Source organism: Mobula hypostoma, chromosome 12 (assembly GCF_963921235.1).
Source record: "Mobula hypostoma chromosome 12, sMobHyp1.1, whole genome shotgun sequence".
NCBI classification, from domain to species: Eukaryota; Metazoa; Chordata; class Chondrichthyes; order Myliobatiformes; family Myliobatidae; genus Mobula; species Mobula hypostoma.
In genome coordinates this window covers 19,861,138-19,875,124 of record NC_086108.1, presented here as the reverse complement: position 1 = coordinate 19,875,124, position 13,987 = coordinate 19,861,138, and the positions used below count along the sequence as shown (strand labels likewise).

The following is a 13,987-nucleotide window of genomic DNA, read 5'->3' as shown; positions in this document are numbered from 1 at the left end:
AGACAGCACAGGTATTTTTAAAAAAAAGCTTTACCATCCTACCATGTCACTCAGACTCCAGTGCTTTATTGTTAAGTATTCACAATGTTGGACAGGAAACAACATTTGTTAGTGTGCAAATGCAAATATTTTCCCTAAGTGAAATACTGCACGTTGAAAATTCAAAATAGAATAGGCAAGGGCAAAGTGTTCTACAGCACTGACAACCTCTGCAGAGGTTCTGTTTATCTCTCCACAATACTCCTACCAAACTGCTGGGCAAGAGAGCACCAGATAGAAACAAGATATACCAAAAGTTTCTTCGGATACATAAAGTGTAAACGAGAGGTGGGAATAGATGTCGGGCCACTGGAAAATGATGCCATAGTGGTAGTAATGGGGAACAACAAAATGGCGTATGAACTTGCATCAGTCTTCACCGTGGGAGACACTAGCAGTACGGTGGAAGTTCTAGGTGTCAGGGCATGAAGTGTGTGAAGTTACCATAACTAGAGAGAAAGTTCCTGGGAAACTGAAAGGTCTGAAGGTAGATAAGTCACCTGGACCAGATGGTGTACACTCCAGAATTCTGAAGAAGATGGCTGAAGAGATCATGGAGGCATCAGTAATGATCTTTCATAAATCACTAGATTCTGGAATGGTTCCGGAAGACTGGAAAATTGCAAATGTCAATCCACTCTTCAAGAAGGGAGAGATCCAGAAGAAAGGAAATTATAGGCCAGTTAGTCTGACCTCATTGGCTGGGAAGACGTTGGAATCGATCATTAAGGATGAAATCTCAGGATACTTGGAGGACATGATAAAATGCGCCAGAGTCAGCAGGATAGACAAAGGAGAATCCACTGATGTTGTGGACTTCGATTTTCAGAAGACCTTTGACAAGGTGCCACACGAGACTGCTTAACAAGCTATGAGCCCACAGTATTACAGAAAAGATTCTACTTGGATAAAGTAGTGGCTGATTTGCAAGAGACACAGAATAGGAATGAAGGGAACCTTTTCTGGTTGACTGCCGGTGACTAGTGGTGTTCCACAGGGGTCTGTGTTGGGACCCATTCTTTTTACATTATTTATCAATGATTTGGATGATGTAATTGATGCATTGTTGCAAAGTTTGCAGATCAGATGAAGACAGGTGGAGAGGCAGGTAGTTTTGAGGAAATAGAGAGGGTAGAAGGACTTAGACAGATTAGGAGAATGGGTAAAGAAATGGGAGATGGAATACAGTGTCAGGAAGTGTATGGTCATGCACTTTGGTTGAAGAAATGAAAGGGAGAGAAAATACAAAAAACTGAGGTGCAAAGAGACTTTGGAGTCCTTGTGCAGGATTCCCTAAAGGTTAATTTGCAGCTTGAGTCTGTGGTGAGGAAGGCAAATGCGATGTTAGCATTCATATGAAGGGGACTAGAGTATAAAGCAAGGATGCAATGCTGAGACTTTATAAAGCAGTGGTGAGACCTCACTTGGAGTATTGTGAGCAGTTTTGGGCCCCTATTCTTAGAAAGGATGTGCTGAAACTGCAGAGGGTTCAAAGGAGGTTCACAAAAATTATTCCAGGATTGAATGGCTTTTCATATGAAAAGCATTTGAGGGCTCTCAGCCTATATTCACTAGAATTCCAAAGAATGAGGGGTGACCTCACTGAAACCTATCAAATGGTGAAAGCATATTTTCTATGATGGGGGAGTCTAAGACCAGAGGACACAGTCTCAGAATAGAAGGGCACAGTTTTAGAACAGAGATGAGGAGGAATTTCTTTAGCCAGAGAAACAGCTGTTAAGGCCAATTCTTTATGTATATTTAAGGCAGAGGTTGATAGATTCTTGATTAGTCAGGGCATGAAGGGATACATGGAAAAGGGAGGAGATTGGGGCTGAGAGGAATATTGGATCAGCCATGATGAAAGGCGGAGCAAACTCAACAGGCCAAATGGCCTAATTCTGCTACTATATCCTATGGTATCAAAAACAAAAAGAGCATCAAACCTTGGCATTCAGGATGTGAGATGCAATGTCCATAGCAGCAAGTCCTGCTGCACCAGCTGCTGCTGTCACCAGAACCGTCTCCCTGGCAAATGTCAACAGAAACAAGGGACACAACTTCAAATTAGATTCAGGCCTCTCAGAAATACAGAATCACACGCTCACAAAAAAACAAGTTGCATTTAATCATCCATGTCACTTCTGAACAACAGCAGCAAGGTACTTGGTCAATGACCAACACTTTGGTCGAAGTGGTGAGTTTTAATGACTGTATTAAACAAGAGTAATGGAAGTCAGGATCTTTCCCCATAAGCATGGAGCTGAGAAGCAATGCCCAGCATGGAACAACATCTCATGAACCAGGAAGCTCACAGAACTGGTCTCTGGGTACTGCTTAGCTGGTGATCTTAATCAAGATACAATTCTCCAAACTGACTGCCTCCAGGTGACACTTGCTAAGAGGCTTAGTTCAAGAGAAATGAGAATGGACTGGCCATTTTATTCACAATCACACCCCCCCCCCCCGCCCTGCTAAGAAAAATGCATCTCTAACAATTACACTGTATTGTTCTTGGCCCTTGGCAGTTACTGGAGTGGGAGCAGCTGTCAGTGCTGGTAAAATTACCATAAATGTGTGGCCTCTTTAGCTACCTCAGAATTGGAGTGGAAGTCGCAAAGTCATATTCGATCCCTGAGGACAACCTCAGAAGAAGGAAGAAGAAGCAGGTTGTGAATTTGGTGAGAGTGACAACTGATTGCGGGGGGAAAGGAATATTAAATTGCGGTTTGAGAGAGCTTGGATGAGATTGTCTAACTTTCACATTATTTGACATTTTCTTTTGAAATGAAAGCTCATTTAGACCACTGTATCTATGCCAGCTCTCACAGAACATTTTGAGCAATTCTATTCCCCATATTTTCCTGCCACCCATTCTCTTTCCCATACCCACTAACATCCACCAGAGTCTCCTGCCATCCACTTACACCAAGGGAAATATGGAGTGCCCAATTAACCAACTGAAGAGCACCTCTTTGGAATGTGGGAGGAAACAAAAGAACCTGGGAGAAACCAACCTATCTCACAAAGAGAACAGGCTTGAACCTGGGTCACAGGAGCCACTAGATGGCTACACAAACTGCACTACCAATGGTGTTTGGTGTGTATGAAGAAAAACTTAGATCAGACTTAAAATTTGTTATAAATAGTGTAATCTAAGTAACAGGTGGTGCCACAGACTTGCTAGACAGCAAGACTGCTCCAAGTGAAGTTGTTTAGGAGTATAGGTTGAAACTTGCTAGTCAAGCAGCCTTGGGACCTGACCGGTGTTGAGTCACAGAAAAATTGCCTCCAATCTTCATCTTCGAAGCAGGAGAATTGTTCTTTTCAAGTACGAGCAGTCCTGAGGACTGTCTGTAAACAAAAATTTCTTTAAATTGAAAATACTGTCACCTAAGATTAGAAAAGCTGCACTGGTAGGTTAATTAACTACAGATTAGTATAGATAAGAGAGCTAATTTTTGATTTTAGTTAGAATTAGTTAATTGGTACAGATCTGTACGACAGATTCAAATCAGACCAGATCAAGGGAGCTGCAAGACCACAGATTGCTGGCTAGAGAGTTTCAACCTGGATTCATCTTCAAACTCTTAGGTTCATCTACTGAGAGTGAGACCACTTGCAAAGGAGGATGACGCAGGGGAAATCATAGAGGAGTCGGATTAGTTCAATTGCTCTTTCAAGGAGGTATTCCGGAACTTTGGGTTCATCAATCTTGTTCTGTGCTGCACACTTCAAAATTTTGTCTACAAGGTTAAGGTAAATGGAATAGAATTGTAAAACATATTTGTCACCATATGTAAGTTTTTGTCCCAGTTTTCACCATAAGCTGTTGCTCCCGCAATTGACAGAGAACCTCCTATACTGTCTGCTGACAAGCACATGAAAGGCAAACTAGGATTGAATGATGTCACTTCTCACCCTGGCTGTGTGTTTGCTCGGTGCTGCAGAGCCAGGATCGCTGTGCCATATGAAACCGGTAACACGCTTGCCATTTCAAACGATATAGCCTCATCAATCGGCCACAATACCTAAAGGGATTTCAGGCACACAGTTAAAACCAAGGCAGCATATTGGATATGCAACCAACCACCACTGACCACACATTGTTCCCCCATCCCATATTCCTCCCTTTCCCCTCCAGCGTGTTATTACTCAATTCTGCAGTGACTTCTATGATCAAATACGTCATCATTATGTGCCACATTGTTAGATCATGGTCTTTCCATGACCATTATTGTTCTTGGCAAATTTTTCCACAGCAGTGGTTTGCCTTCTTCTGAGCAGTGTCTTTACAAAATGGGTGACCGCAGCCATTATCAATACTCTTCAGAGATTGTCTGCATGGTGCAAGTGGTCCCATAACCAGAACTTGCGATATGCACCAACTGCTCATATGACTATCCACCACCTGCTCCCATGGTTCCATATGACCCCGATTGGGGAGCTAGGCAGGTGCTACACCTTGCCCAAGGGTGACCTGTAGGCTAGCAAAGGGAAGGCCTGACACCTCATTTGGTAGAGAACATATCTCCATCCTCCCACCCTTAGGCTTTTTAAAGCAACTGATGCTACTGGACTACAATGAGCACTCAAGTTAAAGGGCACACTTACAGCATCTGGCAAGCTTGCTCACACTACTCTGTAGGTGAGATGTTTACTCTAAACAATACAAAACAATGCAACCCAGCCTTAAACCATGAGAGCATTTGGACATATTTTTAAAACAAGGTGATCAACGATATCACTATCAATCAGAGTGACAAGGTCAAGGCACAAAATAATTATAGTTACATCATGAAATCTCCAGGGTTGACTGCTGGGATACATATCCAATCATCTCCACTTGGTCTGGGCTATAAGCAGTATAGTCATAATGTCAGACAGCATGGAAATGAGCCCTTTGCTCAAGGTTCCGATCTAACCTCGTCCCATTTGCCTGCATTTCACCCAGATTCTTCTCAACCTTTCCTATCCATGTACTTGTCCAAATATTTATTAAGTGTTATTAAGTTACCTGCCTCTGGCAGCTCATTTCATAAAATGACCATACTTTTGGTGAAACAGTCGCCCCTCAGATTCCTATTCCCTTAAACCTACGTCATTGATTTCTTGATTCTCCAACCCTGGGGAAAAGGCAGTCCACATTAACTCTGGCTGTGCCCCTAATTTTATACACATCTATATGATCACCTCTCAGTTCCATACGACCATAAGACATTGGGGCAGAATTAGGCTATTTGACCCATCGAGTCTGCTCACCATTCCATGACTGATTTATAAGCCCTCACAACCCCATTTCTCTGTAACTTTTGACATCCTGACCAATCAGGAACCAATCAATTAGAGAGCACAGACACAAAATAAGAAGGGAGAGAATTAAAACATACCTGAGAAAACTTCCTTACACATTTGGTAATAAATACCTAGAATGAACTGCCAGAGGAAGAGGTCAAAGCAGGTACAACTGCAACGTTTAAGAGACTCTTGGATAGGTACATGGAGGAGTGTGATTTGGAGGGTTATGTGTGAGCAAGTGGGGCTACCAGGAAATATGCTGCAGTTGGCATGGACCAGTTGGGCCGAGTGGCCTGTTTCCATACTGTATTACTCTCTGACTTCTTGACAGTGTGTAAACAGTACTAACTATGGCGATGGAAGAGCATGCGTGGTATTTCCATACCACAATCACAACTAGAAGTACATTGCCCTATCTTTCCCTACTTTTTGATTCAGACCAGTATTTGCATAGCTTCAGAAGCTGTTTAGCCTCTACACTCATATTAAAGACAATGAAATACATTTGATGGAGTTTCCTCGATTGAAGAGAGTACTAAAAGATTAAACTTCTTTAAAATACAGAACACAGGAGCCTTTTAAAGTGTGACAAAACTTTCTATCACAGACTCAGCTTTGTTCACCATAATGGGAACGAGGGATCAGCAATTGAGCTCCTTAATTACAGGTAAAACTAATTTAGCTGTAGGAAGGACCTAAGGTGGCAAAAGGACAACTTACCTCAATAATTTTACCTTAAAGCAAATATACAATCAGCAAACATCATTAGTCTATTATACCAAAAGTATTCCTTTCCTCTTCATCTGAAAGCAGCATCTTTCCAAAAAGTTACAAGAACTCAAAAAGATCAGCTTACAGAGTTGTGTTCCGAATTACAGGGTTAAACTAACAAGCCTTGCTGGAACAGAAGAGTTTTCCTTCATCTCTCTCTCTTTCTCACAGCATAGTGAGCACAGATTCCCAGATAAATTAATACATCATGCTAGTTCATAACTTTAAAAAAAAATACCGATCTGCAGCTGGAAGTGAAGTTTATGAAGATTGTGATGAGGTGAGCAAACACAACAAAATGTGTACGTAGGGAGGGGGCCAGTGCAGCAGCCAATGGAAAACAGAGTAATTGGCTTGAATACCCTCATGATGTTGCAATCCTTCACAGAGAATGAGACACGTATTAAAGTGCAACCTCTGTGGCAATGTTGGGTGTTGCAACAGTTGATTAAGCATGGCAAGGTGTCAGAGTGAGACATGAACACTTGAAGACTCAAAGAATCATTACTGAGCACTTTGCAGTTGGCTTGGTTTGTCTAAAGTCATAGCCAATGTGAGAACATGAAAAGAAGTTGAGTGATAACCCAAACTCCCCATAAGAGTTGATTCAGCTGTATCCTTACCCATGGACTTGCGCTTTTGAGACATGACATATCCTTCTTGAGGTAGTATTTAAACCACAAATACCAAACCAAACATTAATTCAAACTGCACTCCTTCCATTCCATCTCAGCCCAAACGATTGTTTCACCCTGCAAGATCACGAGATTTTCAGAACAGACTTCATTGGCTGCTCTGAAATCGCACGCCACTCACCTTATGGTCAACGATGCACTGTTCTGCCATCGCTCCAATGGAAGTCACACCTAGCACTCGGTCTCCCTTAACAGAATACAAATTGAATCTCTCTTGATATATATATACACCCATGTTGGATAAAGTTCAACAACGCATACAGATGATGAGGTGTGCTGGCACTACAACAAACCCCCCCCCCCCGCAAAATACAGGGAAACAAAAATCATAATGAAGAATCCAGCTTAGAATCAATTTTCTTTCTGAATGATGGTTTGGCATTTCCTGTCATGTCATTTGTCAAAAACACTGTTCCTTCAAATAATATTTGCATACATAGATTAAATACTTTATTATTTTCATTCAAGTTATTGGAGCTTTATTGCCACCGGATTTTCAACTTTCTAAACTCCAATTTTAATAATGGAGAATAAAAAGGGTATCAAAGAACAAGACAGTTCTGAAATAGCAAGTGAGAGAGCGACATCTTGTAAGGTGAGAACTATTTGAAGACTGCATGCCTTGAAGATGAAGAAAGGAAAGGCAGCAGGTCTTGATTAATAGGAATAGAACAAATTATCGCCCTTGAAGATTATGGAATTGAAAAACTTACTGATTTAATGGATGACATTTATGAGACTGCAATAATACCAGAAGAGATGAAAAAAATCAGTACTTATCACTCTTCCTAAGAAACCTGGAGCAATAGAATGTGAATTACGTTGAACCATAAGTTTAATTAGTCATATCACTAAGATACTTCTAAGAATTTTGATAACAAGAGCTAAAAGTAAGATACAAGCTGAAATAGCTAAAGAACAATATGGTTTGTGAAAGACAAAGGTACAAGAAACGCGATATTGATGTTAAGGATACTATCAGAACAAGCTATTCAAGAGCAAAAAGATTTGTTTGTTTTATCGACTACACAAAAGCATTTGATAAAGTGAAGCACAATAAGTTATTTGAAATATTACAGAAAACTCTAGATCTAGATTCGAAAGGCCTCCGCCTAATCAGAAAACTGCCGCTGTAAGAATAGATGGAGAAGTGAGTCAGTTTACGAAAATCAAGAGAGGTGTTAGACAAGGGTGTGTTTTCTCCCCTGATTTGTTTAATGTGTACAGCGAAACAATATTACAAAAAATAAGAGACATCTTGGGAATCAAAGTTGGCGGTGTCAATCAATAATTTTAGATATGCAGATGACACTGTTAATTGCAAGTACAGAGGAAGAACTACAAAACTTAATTAATATAGTTGTTGAAGAAAGTGCAAAAATGGTCTATCAATTGCAAAAAGACAGAATGTATGATGATATCCAAAAAGGAGGAGAATCCTTTCTGCAGGTTGAGAATAAATGGGGAAAACAGAAAACAATTACAGAGCTTTTTCTACTTAGGAAGCTGGGTGACATCAGATGGCAGGTGTGCCATGGACATCAAAAGAAGAATAGGGATGGCAAAAGACCCTTTACGAGAATGAAGAGTATACTGACCAACACTAAACTAGGCATGACAACCCGCCTCAGAGCACTGAAATGTTACATTTATCCAGTTACGTTATATGGCTCAGAATGTCGGACAATATCTAGTAACACTAGGAAACGAATTGAAGCAGCAGCAAAGTGGTTTTTGAGGAGGATGCAAAAAATATCATGGATGAAATGAATATCTAATGAGGATGTCAAGCACAAATAGAGAAATAATGTATGAGATCATGAAAAGGCAATGTAACTTCATTGGACATGTGATTAGGGAAGAGGAGTTAGAATGCATGGTACTTATGGGAAAGATTGAAGGGAAGAAAGCAAGAGGAAGGCAAAGACAAATTATGATGGAGACAGCCACCAGAGATCTGGAAATGAATACCAATGAATTGATCCACTTAATCCGAAACAGGAGTGTGTGGGCCATGGCAGTCAAAGCTCAATCTGGGCATAGCACCTGATGATGATGATACCTTGCTGGGACTGAATTTTATCTGAGCCAACAAAGAGAAGGGAGGTGTAAGTGGAGCAGCCATTCCCCTCAGTAATAAGTATAATGCTTTGGATACTGTTGGTTGGGGGGCGGGGGCGACCTACCAGGTCTCTGGCACTCAGCTGGGATCTGCAGTTTAGAAGGGAAGCGGGGAGAAGAGGTGAAAGGGCAATCACTGGTGAGAGGAACAGAATGGAGGCTCTGTAGACGAGAACGAGTTTCCCATTAGTTTGTTGCTTTCTGGGTGCTAGGGTTAGGGATATCTCAGATTGAGTCCACAGCATTCTTAAATGGAAAGGTGAGCAGCCAAAAATCTTAGCCCATGTCAGTACCAATGACATGGATAGGATGGGTGACGGGATCCTGCAAGGTGAATTCAAGGAGTTAGGTGTTAACTTAAAGGATAGGATCCCCAGGGCTGTAATCTCAGGACTGCTAACTGAGAGGCCACTGTTAGTGAGGCCAGAAATAGGAAGATCATACAGTTCAACATGTGGCTAATTTTTGGATCGTTGGACTCTTTTTCAGAGAAGTTGGGACATGTACAGACAGAACTGTTTGCACCTGAATTGGAAAGCTAATATCCTCGCAGGACGGTTTGCTAGTGCTGCCCGGGATTGGGGGGGGGGGGGGGCAGGAGGGGAGAGGTGTCTAGAGTTGCAGGGGAATGGGAACCAGAGCACCAGAACACCAGAACAGATGGTTGTGGAGAAAGACAATGCTAAGCCTACATAGAAGGTCAAGAATCAAAGTGAGCATGGTGGGACCAATGTCCGAGCTGCTTATATGGCAATATGAGCTGCTTGTATTGTAGGAAAGGCGGATGAGCTTATGGCAGGAATTAACACGTGTAATTATGACTTTGTAGCCATCAGTGAGATTTGGTTGCAGGAAGGGCAGGACTGGCAGCTTAATATTCTAGGGTTCCATTGTTTTAGAGGTGAAAAGTGGGAGGGATTAAAGGCGAAAGAGTGACAGTACTAGTCAAGGAAAATATCACAGCAGTGCACAGTCAGGACAGATTGGAGAACTTGTCTAGTGAGGCTTTACGGGTAGAACTGAGAATGCGTTAATGAGATATTATAGACCACTCAACAGTCCACAGGATTTAGAGCAGCAAATTTACAGAGAGATCTCAGACTGTTGCAAGAAGCGAAGTTTCTGATGCCTATTGCTTGCAGGTTAAAGCTGACACGTGAATCAGAGAAGCTTATCTGTGGATGTGCACCCTACAGCTTGGCATTAGTCTCCAAATACATTAGATGGACCCAATGCACCTAAACTGCAAAGTCTTACCTTGGAAACCCCTGTGACATTGGTACCAACTTCTATCACTGACCCCGCAAACTCCATTCCTGCAAAACAAATGTAACCTATTGAGTAAATGCTTGAGACCAAGCATACAACTTCATTTGCCTACACATCCCTTGTTATTTTGTGACTATTTCCCCACTCCAGCCTGTTAACTCCTCTCCTCACCCAACTATTAACCTCTCCCTAGTGCCCCTCCTCCTTCCCTTTCTCCTATGGTCCACTCTCTTCTCCTATCAGATTTCTTTCTTTCCAGCCCTTTACCTTTACAACCCACCTAGCTTAACCTATCCTTTTCTAGCTTGTCCTCCTTCCCCTCCCCCACCTTTCTACTCTGGTATCTTCCCCCTTCCTTTCCAGTCCTGAAGAGAAGTCTCCGCCTGAAACATCGACTGTTTATTCATTTCCATAACTGCTGTCTGACCTGCTGAGTTCCTCCAGCATTTGTGTGTGTTGCTCCTATACCTCCTCCCTCTTGGTAGTAATGAAAAACAGCCAAAAAAACCTTAATCAAGTCACGTGGTCATCAAGTCAGTAGGAGGAAAACTCATCACTTCCAGCATGCTGAAGGCGTTTTGAAATGTTCATCAACCTGCTGGGGCAGCAGGCTGAGGGTAGCAGACACCAACAGAATCAACAAACTTATTTGCAAGGCCAGTGATGTTGTGGGGATGGAACTAAACTCTCTCACGGTGGTGTCTGAAAAGAGGATGCTGTCTAAGTTGCATGCCATCTTGGACAATGTCTCCCATCCACTACATAACGGACTGGTTGTGCACAGGAGTACATTCAGCCAGAGACTCATTCCTCCGAGATGCAACACAGAGCGTCATAGGAAGTCATTCCTGCCTGTGGCCATCGGACTTTACAACTCCTTCCTTGGAGGGTCAGACACCCTGAGCCAATAGGCTGGTTCTGGACTTATTTCATAATTTACTGGCATAATTTACATATTACTATTTAACTATTTATGGTTTTATTACTATTTATTTATGGTGCAACTGTAACGAAAACCAATTTCCCCCGGGATCAATAAAGTATGACTATGACTATCCTGTGAATTAAGACTTCTCAAGTTTGTCCTTTCTTGTCACTACCTAGAAATCCTGGAAATGGTGCTCCGGACTGAATAAATCTAGGCCACCTAATAACGTGTACACCCTCTTTCGTTTATCTCTCTGCAAAGTTAAAGGTCTGTAATCTTTCCAGCCCTCTCAACATGGACCTGGGCCTCTGCCAATTGATGAGCTATCATGCCCCTGGCCTTTGCTCTGCACTTTATCCACTGAACACATCCTCAGCTCTAGTTCTTATGTCCTCTTCCCTATGGAACCTTTCTCACTCTCTGCACCCCTACGCCACCCCGGCACAGCCACATCTCTGTTCCAATGTGCTCAACCAAGAACACTTATGAATTCAACAGGTTTGCCCATTGGCCACCATTTCTGGCTAAATCAGATAACATATGGCTTAAATTACATAGAGTCATACAACATGGAAAGAGGCCAGACCAGACATCAAACATCTGCTTAGATTAATCCCATTTCACTCCTCAAACATTCCTATCAACTTCCCCTTTCCACCCTTCCTAACTTCCAACAATCACCAACACACTCGGCTCAATATACAGTAGCCAATCAATCTATCAGCTGAGATGCCTTTGCGTTGTGAGAGGAAACCCAGTGAGGAGAATGTGCTAACTCCACACAAAACATGCCCGTGGTCAGAACTGAACCAAGGTTACTCAAGCTACGAGACAGTTGTTCTACTTGCTATGTCACTGTACCTGTGCCCCATCTTCAATTCAAACTGCCTTGTTAAACCTCTCTCTCCTTCTCCTTTAAGAAACTCACAGACTTCTTTATCATTGAGATAGAAACCATCCATTAGCCACTTACCTTCAAGGCTGCCAAGCCAAAGTCCCTTCCTTGTGGTTCCCTGCCTCCTCAGGATCCAAACTCCAATTTCATTTGTTGCTTGCTTAACTCCCATCAAACCATCTCTAATCCCTTCTTCCAAAAAACCCCACCTCCTTCTCCCTTTATATCAGCCCCACTAACCACCCACCTTCTCTTCCTGGACCCACAGTAGTTGATACTGGTAAAAGGTTTTCTCTGTACATACTGTTCCCTCTGCTTCAAATCTGCACAATGGCTCATCTGCTCAAAAATACAACTTCTGTCCTTGCAACTACCCTTTACCATCAGTCCTAATTCTTAAACATACATCAGCTCCTGTATCAATACCCAGTTTTGCTATGGCTCCACATCTGAACCTCTGCAACAAGCCTGCATTTCCTCTACTGCACTGGCAGCGTACTGTCCAATGTTGGAAACTGTATTAAGTATGCACACGTGTGTGGCCACCATTCTTCTTTGACTTTTGACACAGCCAACCCCGTGGTACTGCAAGTGCTGACTGTGTGGAGTTTGCACATTCCCTCCATGTTTCGTTGGGTGCTACTATTTAATTCCATGTTCCAAAATCACACTGGTAGGGACTGTGGGTTAAGTAAATGCGAAAAGAAAGGAGAGCTAATGGGCACCTGAGAGGGAAAACTGCTGTGCTACTGGGGGGAAGGGGAATAGGACTGATTTGTTGGGGTCTGGAAAGGTCCCAATGGGCTGAACTGCCTCCTTCTGTGAGACTGCACCATCCCCCACACCATAACTAAGCTGGTTGGGACTCCCCCTCCTTGTTCCTTCCCCCTTCATCCACCCATTGCCAAAAACAAACATAAGCAATAAATATTGAGAACGCGAGATAAAGAGTCCTTGAAAGTGAGTCCATAGGTTGTGGGAACATTTCAGTGATGGGACAAGTGAAGTTGAGTGAAGATATCCCCTTTGATTCAAAAGCCTGATGGTTGAGGGGTAGTAACTGTTCCTGAATCTGGATTATTGAGTTCTGAGGCTCCTGATGGCAGCAGCAAGAAGAGATCATGACCTGGCTGATGGGTGTCCCTGATGATGGATGCTGCTTTCCTGCAAAAGCTCTCCATGCAGATATGCTCAATGGTGGGGAGGGCTTTACCTGTGATGGACTGGGCCGTATCCACTACTTTTTGTAGGATTTGCCATTCAAGAGCATTGATGTTTCCATACCAGGCTGTGATGCAGCCAGTCAATATACTCTCCACTATACACCTACAGACATTTGTCAGAGTTTTAGATATCCTGCCGAATCTCTGCAAACTCCTAAGTAGAGGCATGGCTGTGCTTTCTTCATTATTACACTTCCAAGCTGCACAGATCCTCAGAAAAGATAATACCGAGGAATTTAAAGTTGCTGACACTCTCCACCTTTGATCCCCCGAGGACTGGCTTCCTCCTCCTGAAGTCAATATTCAGCTCCTTTGTCTTGCTGGCATTGACTAAGAGGTTGTTTTGTGACATCACTCAGCCAGAATTTCAATCATACGTTAACCCTTTCATCTCTGGGATTAATCTTGTGAACCTCCTCTGGACCTTCTCTAATGCCAGCATGTTTCCTTAGATAAGGGGACCAAAACAACTCACAATACTCAAAATGTGGACTGACCAATGCCTTATAAAGCCACAGCATTAATTCTCGCTTTTGTATTCTAGTCCTCTCATAACGAACGCTAACATTGCATTTGTCTTCCTCACCCAATCTGGAGGAATTTTTTGAAAGAATACAATCAGGATAGGCAAAGGAGCATCGGTTGATGTTGTGTACTTGGATTTTCAGAACACCTTTGACAAGGAGCCATACGAGGCTACTTAACAAGTTTAGCACCCATGGTATCACAGTAAAGATACCAGCATGGA

General features: G+C 42.5%; 1 protein-coding gene across 2 annotated transcripts in view; it reads right to left on the bottom strand.

The window, feature by feature from the left end:
- The window catches only part of gtpbp3 (GTP binding protein 3, mitochondrial), a 48,331-nt gene that overhangs the window by 16,542 nt on the left and 17,802 nt on the right, over window positions 1–13,987 (bottom strand). For both annotated transcript variants that reach the window (XM_063063703.1, XM_063063702.1), the window contains exons 4-7: window positions 10,182–10,240; window positions 6,925–6,990; window positions 3,961–4,070; window positions 1,986–2,067 (exon numbers count right to left, since the gene is read on the bottom strand). In XM_063063703.1, the coding sequence (XP_062919773.1) occupies window positions 1,986–2,067; window positions 3,961–4,070; window positions 6,925–6,990; window positions 10,182–10,240 (317 nt within the window). The remainder of the gene's footprint in view (window positions 1–1,985; window positions 2,068–3,960; window positions 4,071–6,924; window positions 6,991–10,181; window positions 10,241–13,987) is intronic.